This window comes from Somniosus microcephalus, chromosome 7, assembly GCF_052327205.1.
Source record: "Somniosus microcephalus isolate GS21.2 chromosome 7, FLI_Smic_1.0, whole genome shotgun sequence".
Classification (NCBI taxonomy): domain Eukaryota; kingdom Metazoa; phylum Chordata; class Chondrichthyes; order Squaliformes; family Somniosidae; genus Somniosus; species Somniosus microcephalus.
In genome coordinates, this window is record NC_140993.1 from 199,990,124 (window position 1) to 200,012,954 (window position 22,831).

Consider the following 22,831-nt stretch of genomic DNA (forward strand, 5'->3'; position numbering starts at 1 on the left):
CCCCTCACTCACCTCTTTTTCCGATGACTGTATCGGTGCCATTTCCTGCTCTCGCCCCGAACTAGACAATTTCATTCACTTTGCCTCCAATTTCCACCCTTCCCTCACCTTCACATGGTCCATCTCTGACTCTTCCCTTCCCTTCCTCGACTTCTCCATCTCCATCTCTGGGGATAGGTTATCGACCAATATTCACTACAAGCCCACTGACTCCCACAGCTACCTGGACTACACTTCCTCCCACCCCGCCTCCTGTAAGGACTCTCTTCCATTCTCCCAGTTTCTCCATCTCCGCCGTATCTGCTCCGATGATGCCACCTTCCACACCAGTGCTTCCGACATGTCTTCCTTTTTCCTCAACCGAGGATTCCCCTCTTCCGTGGTTGACACAGCCCTCGACCATGACCGTTCTATCTCCCGCACTTCTGCCCTCACCCCTGCCCCTCCCTCCAGGAACCATGATAGGGTTCCCCTTGTCCTCACCTTTCACCCCACCAGCCTCCACATTCAACGGATCATCCTCCGCCATTTCCGCTACATCCAAAGTGATCCCACCACCAAATGCATCTTCCCCTCCCCTCCCCTTTCAGCATTCCATAGGGACCGCACCCTCAAAGACACCCTAGTCCACTCCTCTATCACCCCCAACAGCCCTTCCCCTTCGCCTGGCACCTTCCCGTGCAAGCGCAGGAGATGTAACACCTGCCCCTATACCTCCCCCCTTCCCACTGTCCAGGGCCCCAAACACCCCTTCCAGGTGAAACAGCGATTTACTTGTACTTCTTGCAATCTAGTATACTGTATTCGCTGCTCACGATGCGGTCCCCTCTACATTGGGGAGACCAAACGCAGATTGGGTGACCGCTTTGCGGAACACCTCCGTTCAGTCCGTAAGGGTGACCCCGAGCTTCCGGTCGTCTGTCATTTTAATTCACCGCTCCATTCCCACTCGGACCTCACCGTCCTTGGCCTCTTGCATTGTTCCACGGAAGCTCAACGTAAACTCAAGGAACAGCACCTCATCTTCCGATTAGGCACTTTGCAGCCTTCCGGACTCAATATCGAGTTCAACAATTTCAGATTATAACCTCGGCCCCTATTACATTTTTACTTATTTTTTTTTCCACCCCTTTGTTTTGGGTTTTCCCTTTCCCCCCCCTTTCCTTTTTTTTTCTCTCTCCCACATGGCAGCTGTCTCTCATCCTGCCAGTACACTTCACACCTAATCTGAGCTGTCTTTTGTTTCCACTGTCCTATTACCATCTCGTCTGGTTTTGAATACCTCTTAATGTCTCTTTACTTCTTTTGTTCTATCGCAGCCCTGCCTTCGATCTATTTCATTTCCTTTCCAGTTTTGAAAAAGGGTTCACCCGAAACGTCGACTCTATAATTTCTCTCCACCGATGTTGCCTGGCCTGCTGAGTTTTTCCAGCATTTTCTGTTGTTATTTTGGAAAATAACTTTCTCTGATTACATCAGCGCATGCGAGAACACATTGGAATAGATGTTCTATTGCAAATGTTTAAGCAATTCATTCACATTCTTCCAATGAAGAAACAATTTAGGAATAAATTCCATGTCATGGAAAAAATGAGTTCATTCTCTATTTTTTGATGCAAACACATTCTGTAGCAACACAAACTTTGCTTAATATTCTCTCTCCCCCATTCAATGTGGTACATTTATTTTGTGTGTGGGAGTGAGAGGAGAGCAGGGATGGTATTAATGTGGCTCCAGTAATGGTGGCACCAGTATTTTATTTAATCTTAGGTTGGAGTGCATGTGCTGCATTTCATCATTTTTAAATATATATATGTTTGGATAAAACATTTACACATAGCTCTGATAATCGAATTGACAAAGGTCATTTTCACTCCTAATTGAATAAAGATTAAAAAAATTCCTCCATCTCAGGGTGAAAATGGCTTCTATGATTTGTGTGAGATCAGTTCATTTCCTCCCTGTTGTCTTGATTCAGCTCCAGTGTGCAAGTGCAGAAGCAAGCAGGGAACAGATTGCTGTGGCCTAATAGGTATTTAAGGCGGATTATCCCCCCATTGTGGGTATTGTGACAGGACAGGACTTCCCCGTTACCAAGAGGGAAGCACGCTATTGCTAGGCCAGAGAAATACTGGGGTGCTGCAGCAGGACCTCTGCTGCAACACTTGAAGAGGTGAACAACTCAACAGGGATGGAAGAGCCCCAAAAGTCGGGAATGGTAGCATAGTGGTTATGTTACTGAACTAGTAATCCAGAGGCCTGGACTAATGATCCAGAGACATGAGTTCAAATCCCTCCATGGCAGCTGGGGAATTTAAATTCAGTTAATTAAATAAATCTGGAATAAAAAGCTAGTATCAGTAATGGTGACTATAAAACTATCGCATTGTCGTAAAAACCCATCACTAATGCCCTTTAGGGAAGGAAATCTGCCATCCTTACCTGGTCTGGTTAACTCTTAACTGCCCTCTGAAATGGCCTAGCAAGCCACTCAGTTGTAACAAACCGCTATGAAAAACAAAAATAAGAATTAAAAAACAGGTGGACCACCCGGCATTGACCTCGGCACCAACTTCGGAAATGACAACAGCACACCCAGCCCAGTCGACCCTGCAAAGTCCTCCTCACTAACATCTGGGAACTCACTAACATCTGGGAACTTCTGCCAAAATTGGGAGAGCTGTCCCACAGACTAGTCAAGCAACAGCCTGACATAATCATACTCAGAGAATCATACCTTTCAGCCAATGTCCCAGACTCCTCCATCACCGTCCCTGGGTATGTCCTGTCCCACCGGAGGTGGCGGCACAGTGGTATACAGGAGGGAGGGAGTTGCCCTGGGAGTCCTCAACATTGACTCTGGACTCCGTGAAGTCTCATGGCTTCAGGTCAAGCATGGGCAAGGAAACCTCCTGCTGATTACCACCTACTGCCCTCCCTCAGCTGATGAATCATTATTCCTCCATGTTGAACACCACTTGGAAGAAGCATTGAGAGTAGCAAGGGCACAGAATGTACTCTGGGTGGTGGATTTCAATGTCCATCACCAAGAGTCGCTCAGTAGCATCACTACGGACCAAGCTGGCTGAGTCCTGAAGGACATAGCTGCCAGACTGGGCCTACGGCAGGTGGAAAGAGAACCTCCTCACCAATCTACCTGCCGCAGATGCATCTGTCCATGACAGCATTGGTAGCAGTGACCACCGCACCGTCATTGTGGAGACGAAGTCCCGTCTTCACACCCTTCAATGTGTTGTGTGGTACTACCACCGTGCTAAATGGGATAGATTCAGAACAGATCTAGCAGCTCAAATCTGGTCATCCATGAGCTGCTGTGGGCCATCAGTAGCAGCAGAATTGTATTCCACCACAATCTGCAACCTCACGGCGTGGCATATCCCTCACTCTACCATTACCACCAAGCCAGGGGACCAACCCTGGTTCAATAAGGAGTGCAGAAGAGCATGCCAGCAGCAGCACCTGGCGTACCTACAAATGAGCTGCCAACCTGGGGAAGCTGCAACTCAGGTCTACATGCATGCTAAACAGCGGAAGCAGCATGCGATAGACAGGGCTAAGCGATCCCACAATCAACAGATCAGACCAAACTCTGCAGTCCTGCCACATCCAGTCATGAAAGGTGGTGGACCATAAAACAACTAACAGGAGGAGGAGGTGCCATGAATATCCCCATCCTCAATTATGGCGGAGCCCAGCATATGAGTGCAAAAGACAAAGCTGAAGCATTTGCAACCATCTTCAGCCAGAAGTGCTGAGTGGATGATCCATCTCAGCCTCCTCCTGAGGTGCCCATCATCACAGAAGCCAGTCTTCAGCCAATTGGATTCACTCCACATGATATCAAGAAATGGCTGAGCGCACTGGATACAGCAAAGGCGATCAGCACCAACAACTTCCCGGCTGTCGTGCTGAAGACTTGTGCTAGCCGCACCTCTAGCCAAGCTGTTCCAGTACAGCAACACTGGCATCTATCCGACAATGTGGAAAACTGTCCAGGTATGTCCTGTCCATAAAAAGCAGGACAAATCCAATCTGGCCAATTACTGCCCCATCAGTCTACTCTCAATCATCAGCAAAGTAATGGAAGGTGTCATCGACAGTGCTATCAAGCGGCACTTACTTACCAATAACGGCTGCAGGGCATTCTGAGGGGGGAGGGTGAACAGCCAGAGGTCGTGGTCCATATCGGTACCAACGACATAGGTAGGAAGAGGGATGAGGTCCTGCAGGCAGAGTTTAGGGAGCTAGGAAAAAGGTTAAAAAGCAGGACCTCAAAGGTAGTAATCTCCAGATTACTATCAGTGCCACGTGCTAGTGAGTGCAGAAATAGAAAGATAGAGCAGATGAATGCATGGCTGGAGAGATGGTGTAGGAGGGAGGGCTTTAGATTCCTGAGGAATTGGAACTGTTATAGGGAGAGGTGGGACCTCTACAAGCCAGATGGATTGCACCTCAATGGGAATGGGACCAATATCCTCGCGGGAGGGTTTGCTACTGCTGTTGGGGAGGGTTTCAACTAGCTTGGCAGGGGGATGGGAACCTAAGTATAGAGTCAATAGAGAGGGAAGAAAAACTGGAATTGGAAAACAAAAGCATAGAAAGTAAATTGGAAGGACACAGTGGCATAGTGGTTAGCACTGTTGCCTCACAGTGCCAGGGAGCCGGGTTCGAATCCGGCTCGGGTGACTGTCTGTGTGGAGTTTGCACATTCTCCCCGTGTTTGCGTGGGTTTCCTCCAGGTGCTCCGGTTTCCTCCCACAGTCCAAAAGATGTGCGGGTTAGGTTGATTGGCTATGATAAATTGAACCTTAGTGTTAGGGGGATTAAATACGTGGGGTTACGGGGATAGGGTGGGATATGTGTTGGTGTAGGGGTTACAGGGATCGGTGGGATATGTGTCGGTGCAGGCTCGATGGGCCGAAATGGCCTCTATCTGCACTGTGGGGTTTCTGTGATTCTGTGACAGAGGAGTCAAGGGCTGGATAGTAGTCAACAAGGAGGTTTGCCTGTACTAAATGGTATATACTTCAATGGAAGGAGTATAATGAACAAGGCAGATGAGCTGAGGGCACAGGTAGATACTGGGACTTTGATTTTATGGCCTAGAAATTGGGTTGGGGCGCAAAAGTCGCCTGAGCGCAAGATTTAGCACAGCGATCGGAGTAATACCGATTGCCAGAAATTCAGTTTCAGTGCCGTTCGAGGGACACGGGGTGAGGCTCGAGGTGCTCCGCGTCCCTCTTAGGGCGCTGAAACTGATTATCGCTGTGCAACGTGCCGCGGCACGGCACGCTGCGGTACTGCAGGCCTTCCTCCCACTGTTAAGGGGGAGGTGCCTGCAACAGCGCGATCCCCGCTCGCGAGTGCCGGCAAATGAGCCCGGCACCAAGGAGAAGTGCCAGGCTCTCGGGAAACAGCCGGCAATGCAGCGGGGGGGGGGGGGGGGGGCTTAGGAGGCCAGGGACGGAGGTGCTGGCAGGTGGCCGCCGAAAAAGCGGCCACCCCGCACCTCCACCTTAACTTGCGCCGCTGCCAGCACAGTAAGGCCCCGTGAACCGGGCGCAGGTAGCGAACAGCGCAATTGCGGCGTTCACTACCAAATATCACGAACGGGGCACGAATGGGGCGCTACGCACACCGATGACGTCATCGGTGGCGGCGCAGCACAAATGCCTAATGCCACCATTAGCGCCCCTACTGAATATCGCGGGAGACGCAGCCAGTGGCGCTACAGCCACTGACTGCCTCTTTAGGTGCTAACAGGTGGCGCTACTCACCCAATTTCTCCCCCTATAGCTATTATTACAGAGACGTGGCTGAAAGAGGGGCAGGTATGGCAGCTCAACATTCCTGGTTACAGGATTTTCAGACGGGGTAGAAAGGGAGGTAAAAAGGGAGGGGGTCGCAGTATTGATTAAAGAAACTATTACAGCTGTGAGGAGGGATGATATGTTGGAGGGATCGTCAATAGAGGCCATATGGGTCGAATTGAAAAACAAAAAAGGGGCGATCACACTGCTGGGAGTGTACTACAGATCCCCAAACAGTGAGAGGGAGATAGAAGAACAAATATGTAGACAAATTTCTGAGAAGTGCAAAAACTATAGGACATAGTAGGGGATTTCAACTACCCCAATATTAACTGGGATAAAATTAGTGTGAAGGGTATAGAGGGTGCGGAATTCCTAAAATGCATCCAGGAGAACTTTTTTAGCCAGTATGTAGCAATCCCAACAAGGGAGGGGGCAGTTCTGGACTTAGTTTTAGGGAATGAAGCTGGGCAGGTAGAAGGCATATCAGTGGGAGAGCATTTTGGTGCTAGTGACCATAATTCTGTTAGATTTAAGGTAGTTATGGAAAAGGACAAGGATAGACCAGGAATAAAAATTCTAAATTGGGGAAAAGCAAATGTTGTTAAGCTCAGAGGAGATTTAGCCATAGTGGACAGGAAACAGCTACTTGACGGTAAATCAGTGTCAGAGCAGTGGGAGGCATTCAAGGAGGAGATCCGGAGGGTTCAGACCAAATATGTGCCCTTAAAGAAAAAAGGTGGGACTAACAGATCTAGAGCCCCCTGGATGTCTAGAGACATGCAGGGTAGGATAAAGAAAAAAAGGGAGGCGTATGACAAATACAGAGGGCTAAATACACCAGAATCTTTAGAGGAGCACAGAAAGTGCAGGGGTGCAATTAAAAAGGATATTGGGAAAGCAAAGAAAGAGCATGAAAAATTCTTGGCAAGTAAAATCAAGGAAAACCCAAAGATGTTTTATAAATATATCAAGAGTAAGAGGATAACTAAAGAAAGGGTAGGGCCTATTTGAGATCATGAGGGTAATCTGTGTATGGAGGCGGGAGACGTCGGTAGGATTCTTAATGAATACTTTGCGTCTGTTTTCACAAAGGAGAGGGGTGAAGCAGACATTGCTATCGGGGGGAGGAGTGTGAAATATTAGATGAAATAAACATAGTGAGCGAGGAAGTATTAAGGGGTTTAGCAGCTTTAAAAGTGGATAAATCCCCAGGCCCGGATGAAATGTATCACAGGCTGTTAAGCGAAGCAAAGGAGGAAATAGCAGAGGCCCTGATCATCATTTTCCAATCCTTTCTGGCTTCAGGTGTGGTGCCGGAGGACTGGAGGACTGCTAATGTGGTACCCTTGCTTAAAAAGGGAGAAAAGGATAGACCGAGTAATTACATGCCAGTCAGCCTAACCTCGGTGGTGGGAAAATTATTGGAAAGAATTCTGAAGGACAGGATAAATCTTCATTTAGAAAGACACGGATTAATCAAAGATCGTCAGCATGGATTTGTTAACGGAAGGTCGTGTCTGACAAACTTGATTGAATTTTTTGAGGAGGTAACAAGGAGGGTAGATGAGGGTAGTGCTTTTGATGTAGTGTATATGGACTTTAGCAAGGCTTTTGATAAGGTTCCACATGGCAGACTGGTCACGAAGTTAAAAGCCCATGGGATCCAAGGCAAACTGTCAAGTTGGATTCAAAACTGGCTCGGAGGCAGGAAGCAGGAGGGTAATGGTTGATGGGTGTTTCTGTGACTGGAAGGCTGTTTCCAGTGGGGTTTCGCGAGGCTCAGGACTCGGGTCCCTTGCTTTTTGTGGTATATATCAACAATCTTGACTTGAATATAGGGGGTATGATTAAGAAGTTTGCAGATGATACTAAAATCGGCTGTGTGGTTGATACTGAAGAAGGAAGCTGTAGGCTGCAGGAAGATATCAATAAATTGGTCAAGTGGGCAGAACAGTGGCAAATGGAATTCAATCCGGAGAAGTGTGAGGTAATGCATTTGGGGAGGGCTAACAAGGAAAGGGAATATACATTAAATGGTAGGACACTAAGTAGTGTAGAGGAACAAAGGAACCTTGGAGTGCATGTCCACAGATCCCTGAAGGTAGCAGGCCAGGTAGATAAGGTGGTTAAGAAGGCATACGGAATGCTTGCCTTTATTAGCCGTGGCATAGAATAAAAGAACAGGGGGTTATGCTTCAACTGTATAAAACACTAGTTAGGCCTCAGCTAGAGTACTGCGTGCAGTTCTGGACACCACATTACAGGAAAGATGTGATTGCACTAGAGAGGGTACAGAGGAGATTTACAAGGATGTTGCCAGGAGTAGAGAATCTTCGCTATAAGGAAAGACTGGGTAGGCTGGGTCTGTTTTCCTTGGAACAGAGGAGGCTGAGGGGAGACCTTATTGAGGTGTATAAAATTATGAGGGGCCTAGATAAAGTGGATAGAAAGGACCTATTTCCTTTAGCAGAGGGGACAAAAACCAGGGGGCACAGATTTAAAGTAATTGGTGGAAGGTTTAGAGGGGATTTGAGGGGAAATGTATTCACCCAGAGGGTTGTGGGGGTCTGGAACTCAGTGCCTGAAATGGTGGTAGAGGCAGGAACCCTCACCACATTTAAAAAGTACTTGGATGTACCCTTGGGATGCTGTAACCTGCAGGGCTACGGACCAAGAGCTGGGAAGTAGGATTAGGCTGGATAGCTCTTTGTTGCTCTTTGGTGGATATGATGGGCCGAAATGGTCGCCTTCCGTGCTGTAACTTACTATGATTCTAAGAACCTGCTCATCGACGCTCAGTTTGGGTTCCACCAGGACCACTCGGCTCCAGATCTCATTACAGCCTTGGTCCAAACATGGACAAATAAGCTGAATTCCAGAGGTGAGTTGAGAATGACTGCCCTTGACATCAAGGCAGCATTTGACCAAGTGTGGCATCAAGGAGCCCTAGTAAAACTGAAGTCAATGGGAATCAGCGGGAAAACTCTCCACTGGCTGGAGTCATACCTAGCACAAAGAAAGATGGTTGTGGTTGTTGGAGGTCAATCATCACAGCCCCAGGACATCGCTGCAGGAGTTCCTCAGGGCAGTGTCCTAGGCCCAACCATCTTCAGCTGCTTCATCAATCCCTCCATCATAAGGTCAGAAGTGGGAATGTTCAGTGATGACTGCACAGTGTTCAGTTCCATTCGCAACTCCTCAGGTAATGAAGCAGTCCATGCCCGCATGCAGCAAGACCTGGACAACATTAAGGCTTGGGCTGATAAGTGGCAAGTAACATTCGTGCCACACAAGTCCCAAGCAATGACTATCTTCAACAAGTGAGCATCTAACCACCACTGCGCGACATTCAATGACATTACCATCGCCGAATCCCCCACCATCAACATCCTGGGAGTCACCATTGATCAGAAACTTAATTGGACTAGCCACATAAATACTGTGGCAGCAAGAGTGGGTCAGAGGCTAAGTATTCTGCAGCGAGTGTCTCACTTCCTGACTCCCCAAAACCTTTCCACCATCTACAAGGCACAAATCAGGAATGTGATGGAATACTCTCCACTTGCCTGGATGAGTGCAGCTCCAACAACACTCAAGAAGCTTGACACCATCCAGGACAAAGTGGCCCGCTTGATTGGCACCTCATCCATCACCTTAAACATTCACTCCATCCACCACCGGCACACCGTGGCTGCAGTGTGTACCATCTACAAGATGCACTGCAGCAACTTGCCAAGGCTTCTTTGGCAGCACCTCCTAAACCCGTGACCTCTACCATCTAGAAGGAGAAGGGAACACCATCACCTGCAAGTTGCCTACCAAGTTACACACCATCCTGACTTGGAAGTATATTGGTGTTCCTTCATCGTCGCTGGTTCAAAACCCTGAAACTCCCTCCGTAACAGCATAATGGGAGTACCTTCACCACACGGACTGCAGCGGTTCAAGAAGGCAGCTCACCACCATCTTCTCAAGGGCAATTAGGGATGGGCAATAAATGCTGGCCTTGCCAGCGATGCCCACATCCCATGAATGAATAAAATGAAAAGACCAGTCCCTGGTTGTATTGACTGACACCGTCCATTTCTGGAAGCCAGTGATCTCTTGGTGATTTTCATTCCTGGAGATGGAGCTTCAGTATCATGAAGAGCTGTAGCCTGCAACCCAACAGAGAAGCTTTTAAACTTGGTCATAAACGTCATCAAAGCTTGCAATGCAAACCTGAACCATCCAAATAGTGTTTTTGAGCATTTTTTTAATGAAAAGTCAGACATAAATAAAAAATATTTGTGCGATCATTTTTTCCAGGTGATAGGTTCATACAACTATCATTGTAAAGGAGCACCATCTTCATAGAAGCATTTATCATATCTTTTCTTTTTTTACAAGCACATCTTGAATTATTGTACACTAATCACATTGAAATGCATCATTATGTCATGTGCACGTGACATCACTGTGATGAAAATAATGTGTGGTTGTTCTCTCTCTCCCCTAATAAACTGATTTGCCAATTTTTTTTTCACAAATTATACCTCTGGTAATAACTAGTCCTCTATCTGTGATATAAGGTTGTAACTCACTGTGGATTATAATTTAGGTAACAAAGGGAATAGAGGTTATCCAGGACCTCCCGGATTGAAAGGTGAACCAGGTATTGTATCTGATTTCTAAAATATGTGGGTAATTCAGCAATCCCATGCTCTCAGTGAAGAGTCACATTCTTTGAGGATGTGGACTGGACAGAGGGCTACAGCATGTGGAATTGATTACATTTTCCCTATCATTTTTTGATTAGCTTTTTGTTTATGAAGCTGAGATGTCAGTGCTGGGGATTGGAACACTTTTTGACTTTTGGCACCCTTTAATAGCATTGAGCCCTTCCATGCCAGATGCAGAGAGGCAAATAACACTACCATTACTCTGTTCCGTCAGTGTGTATTAACTCCATTCCCAAAAGAACACCCTACTATATTGGTGAAAGTCAAGTTTCCTTCACCAAGATAGAGACCATTTGTTCAGCCGCCTTTGCCGGTTCCTCCCATTCCCCTTGCCCAAAAAACTTCCCCTTCAGACCACCCATACCTTAACTTTGAACCCCCATCTCTCTAGTTTCTTTCCCATTTCCCTCTATGCCCTCTCTGAGCTCTTAATGACCGAGACCCACTTCCTGCTGCCTCGATCCCATTCCCACTAAACTGCTGACAACCCAACTTCCCTTCTTGCCCCACATGTTAGCTGACATTGTAAACAGATCCCTCTTCTCAGGCATTTTCCTTTCCCTTTCAAAACCACTATCATCAACTCCCTCCTCAAAAAACCACCCTCAACCACTCTTTCTTTGCAAACGACTACCCCCAGCTCCAAAGCCCTTAATGTGTTATGACTACCCAAATCTGAGCCCATCTTTCATGCAACTCCTTATTTAAATCCCTCCAATTGGGTTTCCACCCATCCCACAGCACTGAAATATTCCCTAACAAAATTTACGATTGACATCCACCATGACTGTGATGCATTCTTCCTCATTCTCCTTGACCACTCTGCAACCTTTGACACGGTCGACCATATCATCCTCCTTTAATGCCTCTCTTCCATTGCCGAGGTGTGATAAATGGCAGTTAGAAAGATCACCTGTAAACATCTGACAATATTCTCTGACTATATAAGTTGTGTTTTTATGCATCTCTCCATTTCACCTGACGAAGGAGCAGCGCTCCGAAAGCTTGTGATTTCAAATAAAGCTGTTGGACTATAACCTGGTGTTGTGTGACTTCTTACATTTGTCCACCCCAGTCCAACTCCGGCATCTCCATACCATTGTACTACTCAGTAGGGCTGTACTCATTTGGTCAGAGCAGCTCTAACAATGACTTCACCGTAACATCACCTCAGGAGTCCCCCAAGGATCCATCTTTGGCACCCTTCTCTTCCTCATTCATGTGCTGCCCCTGGTGACATTGTCTGCAGACATGGGGACAGCTTCCACGTGTATGCTGATAACACCTAGGTCTACTGCTCTTGACCCCTCCACTGCCTGTGTGTTGTCAGACTATTTAATCCAACATCTAATCTTAAATGAACTGCAATTTTTCCCAGTTAAACAAGACCAAAGCCACCTGCCTCAGCTCCTGCCATAAACTTCATACTCTCGCCGCCAACTCCATTTCCTATCCAGTGTCCTAGCTGGCATTTGCCCAACAATTTTGCTGTTCCAAAACCAGCCATCCTTGTAGTTTGTCTGAGTGATACTGTGTATTTCATGTCAATTTTACAGTTTTGTGCCATGGCTACATAACTACTAAGAACTGGACTGAAACTGCTTCTATTAACATCAGCACAGACTACATGGACCATGTGTCATAGGATTACATAGGATATACAGCACAGAAACAGGCCATTCGGCCCAACCAGTCCATGCCGGCATTTATGCTCCACTTGAGCCTCCTCCCGTCCTCATCTACATCTATCAGCATAACTCTCTATTCCCTTCTCCCTCATATGCTTATCTAACTGCCCCTTAAATGTATCTATACTATTCGCTTCAACCACTCCCTGTGGTAGCGAGTTCCACATTCTCACCGCTCTCTGTGTAAAGAAGTTTCTTCTGAATTCCCTATTGGATTTCTTGCTGACTATCTTATGTTGATGGCCTCTAGTTTTGCTCTTTCCTCACTAGTGGAAACACTCTCTCTGAATCTATTCTATCAAAACCTTTCATGATTTTAAAGACCTCTATTAGGTCACCCCTCAGCCTTCTCTTTTCAAGAGAAAAGAGACCCAACCTGTTCATCCTTTCCTGATAGGTATACCCTTGCATTTTTGGTATCATCCTTGTAAATCTTCTCTGCACCCTCTTCACTGCCTCTATATCCTTTTTATAATATGGCGACCAGAATTGTACACAGTACTCCAAGTGTGGTCTAACCAAGGTTCAATACAAGTTTATCTCGGAGTACAAATACACAAATCACTAAAAGTAGCGACACAGGTTAACAAGGCCATAAAAAAAACAAACCAAGTACTAGGGTTTATTTCTAGAGTAACTTCACTACTTTTCAATTCTATCCCTCTAGAAATAAACCCTAGTACTTGGTTTGCTTTTTTATGGCCTTGTTAATCTGTGTCGCTACTTTTAGTGATTTGTGTATTTGTACTCCGAGATCCCTTGGCGCTTCTACCCCATTTAGATTCTTATTTTCCAAGTAATATGTGACCTCCCTATTTTTCTTACCAAAATGTAATACCTCACATTTATCTGTGTTGAATTTTATTTGCCAATTATATGTCCATTCTGCAAGTTTATTAATGTCTTCTTGTAATTTGTTGCAGTCCTCCTCAGTATTAACTATCCCCCCAAGTTTGGTGTCGTCTGCAAATTTAGAAATTGTGTTTTTGATTCCAAAGTCCAAATCGTTAATATAAACTATGAACAACAGTGGTCCCAGTGCTGATCCTTGTAGAACACCACTTCCCACCTTCTGCCACTCTGAATAGGTACCCTTTACCCCTAATCTCTGCTTTTTGTCTTGAAGCCAGCTAGCTATCCATTCTGCTACTTGTCCCCTGACTCCTTATTCCCTGACTTTATTCATTAGTCTATTATGTGGTACCTTATCGAAGGCCTTTTAAAAATCTAGATAAAATACATCTACTACATTACCCTTGTCTACTCTCTCTGTTACTTCTTCAAAAAATTCAATTAGTTTGGTCAAGCAAGACTTTCCCTTTTGAAATCCATGCTGACTATTTATTATTATATTTTTGGTTTCTAGATGTTCTTCCATTTTCTCCTTTTAGTAGGGATTCCATTATTTTTCCTACCACCAATGTTAAGCTGACTGGTCTATAGTTCACTGGACATGTTCTATCTCCCTTTTTAAATATAGGTATTCCGTTAGCTATCCACCAGTCCTCTGGTACTACACCTTTTTCTAACGAATTACTAAATACGTGTATGAATGCCTCTGCTATCTCTAGATTCTTTTAAAATGCGTGGATGTAATCCATCTGGACCAGGGGTTTTATCCTCTTTGAGTTTCATTAGTTTATTTGATATATCTCCTCGTTTTATTTTAAATGTATTTATCTCATTACTAATCTCATCATCCAATGTCATCTCTACCTGTTCTATCTCCCTGGTAAATACTGAAGCAAAGTAATTATTTAATATTTCTGCCCTCTCTCTATCGCTGCCTGTGGTATTATCCTGTTCATCCCTTAGTGGCCCTATTCCCACCCCATTCTTCCTTTTTTCATTTACGTGCCTGTGAAATATTTTACTATTTTGTTTTATGTTCCTTGATAATTTAATTTCATAGTTCCTATTTGGCTTCCTAATTGTTTTTTTGACTTCTCTCCTAATCCCTTCATATTCTCCCTTGTCATGCTCTCTCCTGCTGTTTTTTCCTTACCCTCAATTTTTCCCTTATGTCTTTATTCATCCACAATGTCTTATTAGTGTTTAGCTTGTTCTTGTTTTTTAGCAGAATAGATTTTTCCTGAACTCTGTTGAATACTGTTTTAAATGTTTCCTATTGTTGTTCTACAGCACTGTTGTCCACTTTATTTTCCCAAGTTCTATTCTCAGCCCCTCAAAATCAGTTTTTCTCCACTCTATTACCTTGGTCTTCGTCTTTCTCAATTATTATCTTAAAACGTATTATATTATGGTCACTATTGCCTAGATGTTCCCCTACTTTTACATCTTTTATCTGCTCTGTTTCATTCCCCATTACTAGAGCCAATAGCGAATCCTCCATTGTTGGGCTTTTTAAATATTGGGTTAGAAAGGAGTCCGACACACATTATAGGAACTCCATTCCCTTATCCAGTTTACCTACCTCTTCTGTCCAATTAATATCTGGGTAGTTGAAATCCCCCATGATTATTATTCTATGTTTTTTTACTCATTTCCCTAATTTGTTTGCATATTTCATCCTCCACCTCCCTTCCACTATTAGGTAGTCTGTTTACTCCCCCTATTCGTGTGATTGATCCTTTATTATCTTTTATCTCTATCCATATGGATTCTATTTCTGTTTTGCTGATAGCTGTCACTTTTTTCTACTGCCATTATATTATCCCTAATAAATGCAGCTACTCCACCTCCCCTTTTCCCCTCTCTATCTTTTCTAAATATGTTATACCCTGCAATGTTTAATTCCCAGTCCTGATTTTTCTGTAGGCATGTCTTAGTAATCCCTACTACGTCTGGTTCCTTGCAAAGCATGATTGCCTCCAGCTCCCCTGTTTTATTACAGATGCTGTGTGCATTGCTGTACAGACAGATTAACTCATTTTTAATAGCAGTTCCTCTCATTTATTTTTAACCATCTTTTTAAACTCCTGTTTGATAACTCTATTTATTCCCTGGCCATCAATGTCCTTCCTTACTTTACTCTTTCCTGTGCTCTCCTTTCCTGTTTTGTTTATTTTTAGGCTGTTTTCATTTCTTGTAGATCCCTCCCCCCATCTTACTCGTTTAAAGCCTTTGCCACCTCCCTATTTACCCTTTCCGCTAGGACACAGATCCCATCCCAGTTCAGGTGCAGCCCATCCCGTTAGTACAGCTCCTTTCTGTCCCAGTACTGGTGCCAGTGTCCCATGAAAAGGAACCCCTCTTTCCCAAACCAAGCCTTTAGCTATGTGTTAATTCTCCTGATCTGACTGTTTCTATTCCAGTTTGCACATGGCTCAGTCAATAATCCAGAGATTATTATCCTTGAGGTCCTGCTTTTTAATTTAGCTCTTAACTCCTGATACTCCCTCAGCAGGACCTCCTCCCTGTTGCTACCTAAGTCGTTTGTTCCGACATGGACCATGACAGCTGGATTTACCCCCTCCCTTTCCAAATTCCTCTCCAGCCACCACAAGATATCCCTTACCCCTTACCCCGGCACCAGGTAGGCTACACACCCTTCGGGATTCTCGTTCTTGGCTGCAGAGGACACTATCTATCCCCCTAATTATAGAATCTCCTATCACTACCACATTTCTATTCTGCTCTTCCTCCCCTTGGACAGCCTGCTGAGCCACAGTGCCTTGGTCTGCATTATGGCTGTCCTCCCTGCAGTCTTTCTCCTTGTCCTCACAGGTAGTGAGTACATCGAGTGCATTATTTGATTCTACAGAATATCTCACCTTACAACTTACAATGGGAATATTTATCTCCTTAGTCTGGACTGAATTTCAACCCAGAAGTAGTGTGCTAAACTACTGTTCCACTCAGTGCTATGCCTGATTTTTATTTCTATCATTCTGTTATCATCACTACAACTACCATTGTTTCTGTACATCCATTAAAATCAATAGCATTGTAAATATGAATGCTATAGATAAGGTAGATCTGGAACATTACTTCAAACTAAGCTGTGACAGCAGGATAAAAAAGCACAGATTCAAACTAGTGAAAGGCAAATTCAGGACTGACATCAGGAAGTTCTTCACATAAAGAGTAATTAACATATGGAATGGACTTCAGGATAGAGCAGTGGAGGCAAAAATCCTGGAATTATTTAAGTGACTGATACCATGATGGGTGGAGTGTAAGTTCTTTGTAGATGGGTGACCTAAGCTAGATCAATTGGCCTTCCCCATTTGTATCTATCTTATGATCTGGTGATTTATTTGACTCTTCAACACGCCAATGCCAATAGTGTGACACAAACATTTTTCTCCTCAAAGTCTTCACTTTAATATTCTGGCCAGTCTTATTTTGAGGTCTATTGTCATGCATGTCAATCATCATATTAGTGCCAGGTGGTAATTGGCCAACACCCACATGTCAGTTCATACTTGGGAGGTGAAATTCCTCTGCCCTCTATTTTTGGTGGTCTTGTTAATGTGTTAATACAAAGTTCCTTTGTATTAGCTCTAGTAGTGATAATTAGATAGTGAGTCCTTTCATGCTTCAGTCATAAATTGTCAACAGACAAACAAAAACCATGCTTATCCTGGATAAATCAACAATAACCTGGGCAACATCACTCACATAATGTGTTCTGATGAATTAATAGGCAGCTTCTGTGACTGTGGAAGATACCGGAAAATTGTAGGACAGATGGATATCAACATTGCTCGTCTGAACAACACAATGCGCTTTGTAAAGAACGGTAGGTAATTTTAGATTATAAGTTGAAGCAATTCCCAACTGAATGGGCATGCTGGTATGCGATTTTGAATATGACAGACTAAGTCAAGGGGATGTTTATTTAGAGCAAAATTTATTTGTGGCATCAGGAATACATTGATATTTCCTCAATATTTTATATGATATAGTTATTATTACAGAATTCCAAATGCTATTGCTCTATAATTCATATAGATTTATATTGCAAAAGAATGAAGAAAATAATTGATCTGGAATGCACCTGAAAATGTGATGGGAGCACATTCAATAGTAACTTTCAAAAAGGAATTGGATAAATACTTAAAAAGGAAAAATTTGTAGGGCTATGGGGAAAGAGGAAGTGGGATTAATTGGTTAGGTCTTTCAAAGAGCCGCCACAGATACGACGGGGGGGGATTTTAATGTTCTGATGAGCTGGGAGCGTGGTGGGAGGGGGGGTGGGGGCACGGTAGTGCGCGGGGAAGGGTTTCCCCGCACGCTATGGAGATTTAACTCCACAGCATGCGTGAGACGTCACTGACAGGATCCCTGCCCGGAATTCAGCCTGATTGACAGGCTTAGCTTCCAGTCGGGTGGGGAGTGCTGGGGAAGAGGCCGCAGCCCCAGGTAGGTGCAAGCTCCGACCCAGAGAGGCGGTCTGAACCCGGGTGGTGGGGGCCGATCCCCGGCAACAGGGGAGCCCGATCCCCGGCAGCAGGGGAGCCCGATCCCCGGCAACAGGGGAGCCCGATCCCCGGCAGCAGGGGAGCCCGATCCCCGACAGCAGGGGAGCCCGATCCCCAGCAGCAGGAGAGCCCGATCCCCGGCAGCAGGGGAGCCCGATCCCCGACAGCAGGGAAGCCCGATCCCCGGCAGCAGGAGAGCCCGATCCCCGGCAGCAGGGGAGCCCGATCCCCAGCAGCAGGAGAGCCCGATCCCCGGCAGCAGGGGAGCCCGATCCCCGACAGCAGGGAAGCCCGATCCCCGGCAGCAGGGGAGCCCGATCCCCGACAGCAGGGAAGCCCGATCCCCGACCTTGGGGGGTGGGAGGTTGTGATCCGGAGGGAGGAGGTTCCGATCCGGGGGTGGGGGTGGTTTATATGGGGGGGGTGGACTGATGGTGGAGCAGCTTGCGGGGCCGGGAAGATGCACTCCTGCTCCTCCCGGCCCACAAGCAGTGCTCCCTGAGGCTGCCGGGATTCCCGAGGCCTGGGAACCCCAGCCAGCCACAGTTTAACCAGCAAAGCAGGTTAAATCCGAAGCTTCCAGCCTCATTATCATATTTAAAGTGCCACCCCACCTCCTGGGAGCAGGTGGGATGCCTGCTCCCCGTCCCGTCTCCATTAAAGCCAGAAGTGAGCGGATTGGAGGCGGGTTGGGGTCAGGATTTAGATTTTTAACACTTTAACCCCCCCACCCGACCCAAATCCGCCCGTTTTTTGGGATTAAAGATCCCCCGATGGGTCAAATGGCCACTTTCTGTGCTGTATGATGCTATTGATTCTTTAGAACACCCTTTAGAATGTTTCCTATTATGAATATACAGGCATTTGAAATTCAAGGGAATGTCATAAGATCCCGCAGTAATTTAAACAGCTCAGGGGGGAAAAAGAGTCACATATTATTTTTGTCACAACAGTTTCACATGCAAGAGAGATGTTGACCGATTTATGATGCAATTACATATTTTAACACGTGTAGTAGTATTGGCTTGCCACTGTATTAGGAAACAAACAAAAAAGACATACCAAATCTTTTCAGTAGTCTAGTGTCCTTTAAATGGAACAAGGATGTGCGGCACCCAAAGCCTGTCTAGGACTTTACAAGTTGAAAGCAAATGGATTTAAAGGGATTATTATTGAAGCCTGTTTACATTGATGGTGTGTTAAGCCTTATCAGATAATGAAGTAGCTAAAAGCCAAATACATAGAATCATAGAATGATACAGCACAGAAGGAGGCTATTAGGCCCATCGTACCTGTGCCGGCTCTTTGAAAGAGCTATCCACTTTCTCCCACTCCCTTGCTCTTTCCCCATAGCCCTGTAATTTTTTTCCTTTTCAAGTATATATCCACTTCCCCTTATGAAAATTACTTTTGAATCTGCTTCCACCACGCTTTCAGGCAGTGCTTTCCAGATCATAACAACTTGTTGCGTAAAATAATTTACTCTCATTTCCCCTCTGGTTCTTTTGCCAATTTGCCAACATGCAGAATCCTCGGCCACCAAGCAGTCATAACTAGTCATAACCACTGGCCATTGCTTGAAAAACAAAATAAATTCTCTGCTTTATTCTTCTACAGTTATAGCAGGCATCAAAGAGACAGAGGAGAAATTCTACCTGATTGTAAAAGAAGGGAAGAATTACAATGCTGCTCTTGTGCACTGCAAAGACAGAGGAGGATCACTAGCAATGCCAAAGGATGAAGAAACAAACACACTGATTGCTGCCTATGTGAACAAGACTGGCTTATCTCGAGTGTTCATTGGGGTGAATGACTTAGAAAAGGAAAGGCAATTCATGTACACTGACTCTACCCCTCTACAGAATTACAGCCATTGGAGACCAGGAGAACCCAACAATGCATTTGGTGGTGAGGATTGTGTAGAAATGGTAAGTGACGGAGGTTGGAATGATGTGGAATGCCACCTCACCATATACTTTGTCTGTGAATTTTTAAAAAAGATTTCATGATCTAAAAGGAGACTTACGTTTCACCAAAGATAACAGTCACTAGTAGCTTATAAGAAGATAACGGCTGTTTATATCTTTGGTTTGTAACATATTGGGGTCATAATTAAACACAATTAATTAGATCAATCAATTATATATGAACTCATAAAACTATGTACGAAGATTTTCAATTTAAAAGGAGGATGTTGATGGAAAACATTGATCAAAGATATACATTTTCAACCTGGAATTTTGCTGTATTGGACAATAACTTTTTATTTATTTTTTTAGTATGTTGTGAAATTTAATAAAGAATAATCCAAAATTTTCTCCTTGCAGCGATCCCTGTAATCCAACCTGGTTTGCCCCTTACAATCTGTACCCTTTCTGTAATCTCTTCTCACAAAGGTGTGTGCCTAAGGGGCTAAGCATTGGCCCATTTCTTACTGTATTTAATATAGACATCACAACGCTACCAAATTCTCACCAACATAGCAAATATTACCACACACATAGCAGTTTACAGGCTACGGCAATTCTCTCTGTCTCGGGTCAAAACACGAGCCTGTTCCGCCATTTAATGAGATCATGGCTGATCATCCAAATTCAGTACCCTGTCCCTGCTTTCTCCCCATATCCCTTGATCCCTTTAGCCTTAAGAAATATATCTAACTCCTTCTTGAATATATTTAATGAATGAATTGGCCTCAACTGCCTTCTGTGGTAGAGAATTCCACAGGTTCACCACTCTCTGGGTGAAGAAATTCCTCCTCATCTCAGTCCTAAATGGCTTACCACTTATCCTTAGACTGTGAGCTCTGGTTCAGGACTCTTCCGCCATTGGGAACATCCTTCCTGCATCCAGTCTATCTAGTACTGTTAATATTTTATAAGTTTCAATGAGATCCCCTCTCATTCTTCTAAACTCCAGCGAGTGTAAGCCCAATCAACCCAATCTCTCCTCATACGTCATTCCTGCCATTCCAGGTATCAGCCTGGTGAATCTTACATAAGAACATAAGAACATAAGAAATAGGAGGAGGAGTAGGCCAATCGGCCCCTCGAGCCTGCTCCGCCATTCAATAAGATCATGGCTGATCTGATCCTAACCGCCAATCCACTATCACAGAACCATCTCCGGAATCTAACAGAATTAGACACACGAAATAGGAGCAGGATCAGGCTACACGGCCCCTGGGCCCGCTCCGCTACCCACAGGGCCATGACCGATCCGAACCTAGACTCATGTCCAAATTCCTGCCCGCTCCCCGTAACCCTTAATTCCCTTTACTTCTAGGAAACTGTCTATTTCTGTTTTAAATTTATGTAATGATGTAGCTTCTACAGCTTTTTGGGGCAGCATATTCCATGGACCTACCACCCTCTGAGTGAAGTAGTTCCTCCTCATCTCAGTTTTGAAAGAGCAGCCCCTTATTCTAAGACTATGCCCCCTAGTTCTAGTTTCACTCATCATCGGGAACATCTTCCCCGCATCCACCCGATCCGACCCCTTCACAATCTTATATGTTTCAATAAGATCGCCTCTCATTCTTCTGAACTCCAATGAGTAGAGTCCCAATCTACTCAACCTCTCCTCATATGTCCATCCCCTCATCCCTGGGATTAACCGAGTGAACCTTCTTTGTGCTGACTCGAGAGCAAGTATGTCCTTTCTTAAGTATGGACACCAAAACTGTACGCAGTATTCCAGGTGCGGTCTCACCAATACCTTGTACAATTGAAGCAATACCTCCCTATTTTTATATTCTATCCCCCTAGCAATGAAAGCCAACATTCCATTGGCCTTCTTAATCACTTGCTGCACCTGCATACTAACCCTTTGAGTTTCATGCACCAGGACCCCCAGATCCCTTTGTACTTCAGTACTTTCCAGTTTCTTGCCATTAAGATAATAACTTGCTCTATGATTTTTCCTGCCAAAGTGCATAACCTCACACTTTCCAGTATTGTATTCCATCTGCCAAATCTCTGCCCACTTACTTAGCCTGTCGATGTCCCCTTGCAGGTTTTTTATGTCCTCCTCACTCACTACTTTCCCTCCCATCTTAGTATCATCTGCAAACTTTGATATGTTACACTCGGTCCCCTCCTCCAAATCGTTAATATAGATTGTAAAGAGTTGGGGACCCAGCACTGACCCCTGCGGAACACCACTAGTTACTGATTGCCAGTCTGAGAATGAACCATTTATCCCAACTCTCTGCCTTCTGTTAGATAGCCAATCCTCTATCCATGCCAGAATATTACCCCCAATCCCGTGATTTTTTATCTTAAGCAATAATCTTTTGTGTGGCACCTTGTCAAATGCCTTTTGGAAGTCTAAATACACTACGTCCACTGGTTCCCCTTTATCCACCCTATACGTTACTTCCTCAAAGAACTCCAGCAAATTTGTCAAACATGACTTCCCCTTCATAAAACCATGCTGACTTTGTCCTATTAAATTATGATTATCCAAATGTCCTGTTACTGTCTCCTTAATAATGGACTCCAAAATTTTACCTACCACAGATGTTAGGCTAACCGGTCTATAGTTTCCAGCCTTCTGTCTACTGCCCTTTTTAAATAAGGGTGTTACATTAGCAGTTTTCCAGTCTGCCGGGACCTTTGCCGAGTCCAGGGAGTTTTGGAAAATTATTACCAATGCATCCACAATCCCTACCGCCACTTCCCTCAAGACCCTAGGATGTAAGCCATCAGGTCCAGGTGATTTATCCGCCTTGAGTCCCATTATTTTACCGAGTACCACTTCCTTAGTGATTTTGATCGTGTTTAGCTCCTCCCCCCCTTTAGCCCCCTGTTTGTCCAGTGTTGGGATATTTTTAGTGTCTTCTACTGTAAAGACTGATGTAAAATATTCATTCAGTGTTTTTGCCATCTCCATATTTCCCACCATTAATTTCCCGGTCTCATCCTCTAAGGGACCAACATTTACTTTAGCCACCCTTTTTCTTTTTATATAACTATAAAAACTCTTACTATCTGTTTTTATATTTTTTGCTAATTTACTTTCATAATCTATCTTCCCTTTCTTAATCAATCTTTTTGTTATTTTTTGCTGTCTTTTAAAGTTTTCCCAATCCTCTATCCTCCCACTAGATTTGGCTACCTTATATGCCCTTGTTTTTAGTCGAATACTATCCTTAATTTCTTTACTTAGCCACGGATGGCTGTCTTTTCTTTTACACCCTT

At 44.8% G+C, this 22,831-nt stretch overlaps 1 protein-coding gene across 1 annotated transcript in view; it reads left to right on the forward strand.

Annotated features, from left to right (window-relative positions):
- LOC147115070 (uncharacterized) overlaps positions 1–19,946 on the forward strand; it is a 121,186-nt gene extending 101,240 nt beyond the window's left edge. The window contains exons 6-9 of the mRNA XM_085993981.1: positions 1,891–2,032; positions 10,435–10,488; positions 16,853–16,948; positions 19,248–19,946. Of these exons, the coding sequence (XP_085850107.1) occupies positions 1,891–2,032; positions 10,435–10,488; positions 16,853–16,948; positions 19,248–19,639 (684 nt within the window). The 3' untranslated portion in view covers positions 19,640–19,946. The remainder of the gene's footprint in view (positions 1–1,890; positions 2,033–10,434; positions 10,489–16,852; positions 16,949–19,247) is intronic.
- Positions 19,947–22,831: the final 2,885 nt, after the last annotated feature.